The 7,732-nt window shown below is 38.1% G+C and overlaps 1 protein-coding gene across 1 annotated transcript in view; it reads right to left on the reverse strand.

The window, feature by feature from the left end:
- Window positions 1-347: 347 nt before the first annotated feature.
- The window catches only part of LOC105811899 (zinc finger protein 57-like), a 23,329-nt gene continuing 15,944 nt past the window's right edge, over window positions 348-7,732 (reverse strand). The window contains exons 2-4 of the mRNA XM_012646190.1: window positions 3,004-3,130; window positions 2,437-2,584; window positions 348-2,077 (exon numbers count right to left, since the gene is read on the reverse strand). Of these exons, the coding sequence (XP_012501644.1) occupies window positions 553-2,077; window positions 2,437-2,584; window positions 3,004-3,130 (1,800 nt within the window). The 3' untranslated portion in view covers window positions 348-552. The remainder of the gene's footprint in view (window positions 2,078-2,436; window positions 2,585-3,003; window positions 3,131-7,732) is intronic.

The following is a 7,732-nucleotide window of genomic DNA, read 5'->3' on the forward strand; positions in this document are numbered from 1 at the left end:
TGTTACTTCATAGAAATCAAAGCACAACCTGATAACATGCTAAGAAATATGTCAGTGTTTAGATGATAAATGAGAAAGACCAAAAAGAAAAATTTGGAATGAAAGGTGCTATATACGAAATAGGTACGCGATATCCATCCACTATCTGCCACACCAGGCTAGTAAGAAAATTGTAAAAGTACACTTCAAATCGCCATGGGTCCAATAAACTTCAAGACAAAAAGAGAAGAAATAAAACCACTTAACTATTCAAATATATGTTCTGTAGCTAAAAGAAGACTTAATTATTTCTTACATAAACATTTATGTTTGAAAGAGCTGGAAATTCATTATTTACAGATCTACTTTATGAATGAAGCATTGACAAAGACAATACCATACTTACAACTTGTAAGATGTCTCTCCTGGTGGGAATTTTCTGGAGCTCCGTACATGAATTAACATGAGGTTTCCCCCCACTACTTACAGTTATCGACTTTCTTTCTAGTGTGTGCTCTCACATGTTTTAGAAAGAATGACTTGACAACTAAGGCCTTTGAATGTTACATACATTCATAGGCTATCTGTCCTGTGGCGTGTGCTCATGTGGCTCCGAAGGGATGAGGACCACTTGTAGGCTTTTCCACACTGTTTACATTTATGAGGTTTCTCTCCAGTGTGAATTCGCATATGTTTCGGTAAGGATGAGGACCAGCTGAAGGTTTTCCCACATTGCTTACATTCATAAAGTTTCTGTCCAGTGTGCGTTCTCATGTGACCTCGAAACGATCTAGAAGAAGTGAAAACCTTCCCACATTGTTTACATTCATAAGGTTTCTCTCCAGTGTGAATTCGCACATGTTCTCTAAACGTTGATGGCCAAGCGAAGGCTTTTCCACATTGTTTACATTCATAAGGTTTCACTCCAGTGTGAATTCGCACGTGACTTTTAAAGGATTTGGTAGAACCGAATGCTTTCCCACATTGCTTACATTCATAGGGCTTTTCTCCAGTGTGAGTCTTTTCATGGCTTTGCAAAGATTGGCGATAACTGAATGTTTTCCCACATTTACATTTAAAGGGCTTCTCTCCAGTATGTGTTACCATGTGTATTCGAAATGCCGAGGGATAAATGAATGCTCTCCCACACTTACATTTATATGGCTTGTCGTTTTTGTGAGCTCTTACGTGCCTAGTGAAACTTGAGATGTCATTAAAGGCTACCCTACACTGCTTGCATTCACAGCTTTTCTCTGTTTTGTGAATCTTTACATGATGAATGAGGGAACGGGGATAACAAAAAGCTTTCCCACATGATTTACATTCATAGGGCTTTTTCCCAGTGTGTGTTATCATGTGTCTTTGAAAGACTTTCTCACAGTCCTTACATTTATAAGGCTTCTCTCCAAAGTGAGTTTTCACATGCCTAGTAAAACTGGAGAAGTGATTGAAGGCTACCTTACATTGTTTGCATTCATAGGTTTTCTCTGAAGTGTGAATCTTTATGTGTTGAGTGAGGGAATAGGAGTGGTGAAATGTTTTCCCACATAATTTACATTCATAGGGCTCTTCTCCAGTGTGTGTTATCATGTGTCTTTGAAAGACGGAGGGATAAATAAAGGCTTTCCCACATTTCTTACATTTATATGGCTTTTCTCTTGTGTGAGTTCTCACATGTCTAGTAAGACTGGAGAACTCAGTGAAGACTTTCCTACAGTGCTTGCATTCATAGTTTTTCTCTGACGTGTGAGTCGTGGTATGTTTAGTAAAGGAGGAGAAATAAGGAAAGGTTTTCCCACATAGTTTACATCCATAAGGTTTCTCTACAGTGTGAGGTCTTGCATGACTGCTCTGGTGTGAGGGACAAATACAGGCCAGCTTACATTTCTGACATTGATACGGTTTTTGTCCACAGTGAGATCTGACATGCCTCTTAATAGAAGAAAGATGCAGGAAAAGTGTCCCACACTTGGTGCATTCATATGGTTTTTCTCCAGAAGAAATTTTCTTGTACCGAGTAAGATTTGGCATGTGACTGAAGGTTTCTCCACGTTGATTACCTTCATTATCTTTACAGAGTCTGTTCACCATATGATTTCTGTTAAAAATGAGAAGCATTGTATTTATGGTATGTTCATTTACAATTTGTTAACATGTATTAATATTAGAACTACGTTTCTAATTACATTTGAGTATACATGTTTTTTCTATTCTGAATTGTTTTAAAGTAGAAGAGAGCTCAAGCATATTTATTAATACAGTGTTTAAATACAGTGTTTATTATACATGGGGTTTCCCTGTAATTATTACTAACATGTTTTAAACTCTAAGCCAAATTAAAAATTTTTAATTCTTGTGGATAAACAAATTTGGAGCTAAGCTTATAATATTTTTTCAGTTTCATGACATACTAAGATTCCATCTCGGAATATGCTTTCTCTTGTGAGTACAACTCACCTCATATATGTCCCCTGGTTTTCCCAATTTTTTTCTAAAATGTAGGCACAGGAATTATTTCTTGTGAACTCTGGTATTTTCTGTTCCTTAGATATTTTTTCCCCATTCGTATCCTGCTGAGAAACTGACCCATTGATTTTAAATTGACCTGAAACAAAAAAGTGAACAAATCTTATAAGAAAGACATTGAGGAATGTGGCATTTTGAACAGATTCAAGGGGTCAAAATGTTCGGTATTTCAGTAAACACGATGAAATTATCACAGTCACAGGTTTCAAACAAGAAACCTCTCTGTGATCCATAGTGACCAGTGAAGCATATACCCATCCTGATAATATTAAAGGAGCTTCAGATCCTTTAAACCAAGACAGAAGTCAAATCTGTTTAACACACAGGGATTCACTGTCACAGAATAATGACTACGGATTCTAGGTCCATGATGGCTGTGACCATGTCTGTCTTGTTTACCAATGTATTCCCTGCCCACATTTCAAATCTTGCGAGAGCATTAGAGCAAGAAATACTTGTTCACTAAGTAACTGAGTGAGGGGATGATGTCCCCCTTACCTACTGAGGCCAGGTTCCTGAAGGTTTCCAGCATCACGTCTCGGTAGAGGTTCCTCTGGGCAGAATCCAGCAAAGCCCACTCCTCCAAAGTGAAGTCTATAGCCACATCCTCAAAGACCACTGAGTCCTGAAAAATCCAATGTGTGTGTGTGAGAATTAAAGCACTGGCAAATTGCACTCAATTCAGAAGAAATTCAAACAGGATTCTGTGGTCTCCCAACATCTACTCTATGATATGATCTTCATGCTTACTTCCTAATAAACTTACCAGCACCACTAACACTCTGAACCGGTCTCTACATTTTTATTGTGACTACTTGCTTTATTCTCTTATCAGTGGGGTCAAGAAAGAAATACTGTACAAATGAAACAAATTCTTCCACGTCAAATTGTGCAGTAGAGGGACCCTCAGCAGCCCTCAGTTGCCCAAACCCTGCACATTTCACTGGTCTTCAGGACAAGCCTTTGATTAGCTACTGGAAGAAAATTGTGACACCTTGGAATACACTGCTTGATAAGTCTCTCTTTGTATAGGTGAAGGTGAATCCTTGGGCCGTGACAGAGTTTGTGCTAAATGTGACTGATAAAGGCCTGGTTTTGCCCACTTGGAGCCCTGAGCCACGCTGTCTCAGTTAGATCCCCGGAAGAGGCGGACACTGAATAGCTAAGGTCAGTGAGTACGGCAGTGTGGCTAACCCTCAGTAAACCCCTGCAGTCCGAGGCGTGGGTGAAATTAACATCTCATACATGTTGTGATGCGTCATTGCTGAGAAAACTAAGCTCTGTGCAATTCCATCAGGAGAGAGTAACTCAAAGGTTGAGCCTGGTTTCTCCTGGAGTCTTTCCCTTGTGCCTTTTTCCGTTGCTAATTTTTACATTTATCCTTTCACTGTAATAAACTGCAACACTGAGTATAACAGCTTTTCTGAAATAAAGTATTTCTGTGAAATATGTAGTGAATATCTCATACGTGAGCATGTTTATAGGGACCCCAGAGAAAACTGTCAGTTCCTGTGACAAAAAATAATTCAGAAGAGGTGCTTAACAGTAGATTGGAATTGGCAGAATAAAGAATTAGTGAACTTGAAGGTAGACTAACAGAAATTATACAATCTGAAGAACAGAATGAAGGTAAAAGAACAGAGCCTTAGAGAAACTGGGACACCATTAAGTGTACCAATGCGTATGTAATGGCACTAGAACAAAGAGGAGAGAGAGAAAGCAGAAAAAAATTTAAGAGAAATAATGGCTGAAAGCATTCTAAATATATTGAAAAGCACCAACCTACACGTCCAAGAGTTCAGCAAACTCCAAACAGGAAAATTATAAGGAGATCCACAGGAATGACACAGTAAAAATAGAAAAAGTCAAAGACAAGGAGAAAGTCTTGAAACCAGCCAAAGAAAAATGACTTGTTACTTACAAAGCATCTGCAGTAATACTAAGAGCTGACTTCTCAGCAGAAGCCATGGATGTCAGAAGGGAATGGGATAACATTCAGAGTGCTCAAAGAAATACTATCAGTGCAAAGAGTCTACATACGGAAAACTTTTAGCATATTGACTGCCACACTAGAAAAAAAATTTTTTCCCTTGGGGCCATGGTGTTGTATTACAAAAATAGAATAAAAACTTGGAAAACAAAATGATCCTTTCTAATTTAATTAAAAATTTATTTTTTTGTTTTCTGTGTGTGAGTTGTATGTTTCACGAGGCCTTGGGCTCAAAACTAGTGTGAGTTAAATACAACTCACATGGCAGTTAATGTTTAAAAATGAAGGGAAAATGAATGCAGTTTAAAAAAACCCAAAAGAATTTGCTGCTAGAAGTACTTTTATAAAAAATAAAACAAACTTCAGTAAATTAAAAACAGAAATAATACAAAGTATATTCTCTGACCACCATGGAATGAAATTAGAAACCACTACAGAGAAAATATTTGGCAAATTCACAAATGTGTGGATGTTAACACACTCCTCCATAATAAATGGGCTGAAGAAGAAATCAAAAGGGAAATCAGAAAGTAAGTTGAAATGGATAAGAAATGACATAATATACCAGAACTTATGTGAAGCAGCTTTAAGAAATATTTGGGAAGGAAATTAACATACTAGAGGAAAGTTTGTAAATCAGTAACCTAATCTTCCACCTCAGGACACTAGAAAAAGAAAACTAAACCTAAGGTAATCAGGAGGAAAGAATTAATATTATAGCAAATAATAATGAAATAGAGAAAATCAATAAAACCAAAGCTGCTGCTTTGAAAAAAATCAAAACTGATTTAGCTCGATTGACAAGAAAAAAGAGACTCAAATTAGTAGAAGCAGAAATGAAAGAGTGAACATTACTACAAAACTTAAATAAATTACATGCCAATAAATTAGGTAACTTAGATGAAACACATTCTCAGAAAGACCTAAACTACCAAAATTGACTAAATAGTCTGAATGCACCTATAATAAATGAAGAGACTGAATTAGTAATTAAAAAATATTTTTAAAAAAAGAGAGAAGCCCACACCTAGTTGGCTTGACCCCTGAATTCTACCAAAAATTTAAAGAAAAATGTTCACAGATGTTTACAAAAATCAGGAGAGCAAGGAACAATTTCCAACTCACTTTACAAGGCCATTATTACGAGGCCATTATTATCCTGGTACCAAAACCAGACAAAGACATCACAAGAAAACAACAGACCAATATTTCTTATGGTTATGGGTGCTAAAATCCTCAACAAAATACTAGCAAACCAAATCCAGTATTATATAAAAGAATTATACATTGTGACCAGCTAGAATCTATCTCAGGAATGTGGGGTCGGATTTAACAGATAGCTCATTAGGGGCTTGGATCCAGAATATATAAAGAACTCACAATTTAATAATGAAAAGAAAAATGACCCAATTAAAAGGTGGAGAATGGATGTGAATAGACATTTCTCCAGGGAAGACGGATAGTCAATAAGCACATGAAAAGATGCTCAACATTATTAGTCAGCAAGGAAATGCAAATCAAAACAACAAAGAGATACCAATTCCCACACACTAGGGTGATTAAAATAAAGAAAAATTGGAAAATAAGTTTTGGCAAGGACATGGAGGAACGGCAAATGCAGAAAACAGTTTGGCAGTTCCTCAAAACATTAAACAGATGATCTCTGATTCCTAAGTCCAGCATGTAAGGAGCTTGGAAGTCACCACTCCATCCTAACAAGTTAGACCCGGAATAAACTGAAAAATCAACTCTTCTTATATCCGTCAGAGAACTGAAGTCACAGAGCAAACTCTGTCCCTCAAATTGGAGACAGATGGATATGCAGAATCACAACTTACCAGAACAGAAACCCATGAGCAGAAACCTCTGTGGGAACCGGTACCGGGTAGGAAAATCCGAACTATAATTGATGAGTTGCTGCAGGTGCATTGTGGACAAGTCTGAGAGTCAGGAACCTTAGGGGCCTGGTCTTAAGGGGGAGGGGTGTGCCCATGCTTCTGTGACTTTGACCTCCAGGAGCTCTACCAGGATCTCACAGTGACATTCAGAGAAAAATCCCTTTGAGCTTCTGGCAGGTACAGGAGAAAAAGAACAATTTTGAAACTGAATAATTTGAGATAAGCTAAAGAATTTTGTTCTTAACAGGGCCTTCCCTCAAGAGAAACTATTTTACCGGAGCCTAATCTGTTGGGATTTTATCAGAGTCTGACTGACCGGGGGAAAGAGAATCACCCAACTCCAGCTTCCTCTAACTGTCGTGTCCCGCCTAAGTGGAAGGAGGAGGAAGAACTGAAAAGCACTTGTGAAGGTCACAGTCCGGGGGACAGGCGCACCGGAAGACCGAGACCTAACCGTAGGGTTCTACAAGGCTCCCCTCTGACCACGCCGTACCCCCACATGACTAAAGTGCTGTTTACTCAGTTCCTTTCACCCAGTACATTATTTCCAGCTTTCAACAAAAAATTACAAGGTATACTAAAATGCAAAAGACATAGGGCAAGCCTCAGAACCAGACTCAGATAACATGGCAGGGATATCGGAATTATCAGACTGGGAATAAAAAACAATTATGATTAATAGGTGAAGAGCTCTAATAGTAAAAGTCGACAACATGCAAGAACAGACAGGTAATAGAAGCAGAGAAACAGAAATTCAAAGCAAAGAATAAAAAAAAAAAATGCTAAAGATAAAAAAAAACACCATAGAGACAGAGAATGACTCATGGATTCAGTAGACTGGATGTGGCTGAGGAGAGACTCTTTGAGCCTGATGATGTGTCAATAGGAACTTCTGAAACTGAAAAGCAAAGAGAGAAAAAGGCTGAAATATAATGGAGGACACTACTGTGGGACTACAAAAGGTGTAACCTATGTGTAATTGAATATCAGAAGAACAGGACATAATATTTGAAGCAGTAATAAGAGAATTGCCCCAAATTAAGGTCAGATAGCAGACTACTGATCCAGGATACTCAGAGAACACCAAGTAGGATAAACGTAAAAAAAAAAAAAAAAAAAACCCACAAAACTCCACAGCCAGGAATATCATATTCAAACTGTTCAAAATCAAAGAAAAAGAAAAAAATCCTGTCCAGGCACGGTGGCCCACGCCTGTAATCCTAGCTCTCTGGGAGGCCGAGGCGGGTGGATCGTTTGAGCTCAGGAGTTCGAGACCAGCCTGAGAAAGAGCGAGACCCCGTCTCTACTAAAAATAGAAAGAAATGATCTGGATAACTAA

This window comes from Propithecus coquereli, unplaced genomic scaffold (assembly GCF_000956105.1).
Source record: "Propithecus coquereli isolate 6110/MARCELLA unplaced genomic scaffold, Pcoq_1.0 Scaffold241, whole genome shotgun sequence".
NCBI classification, from domain to species: domain Eukaryota; kingdom Metazoa; phylum Chordata; class Mammalia; order Primates; family Indriidae; genus Propithecus; species Propithecus coquereli.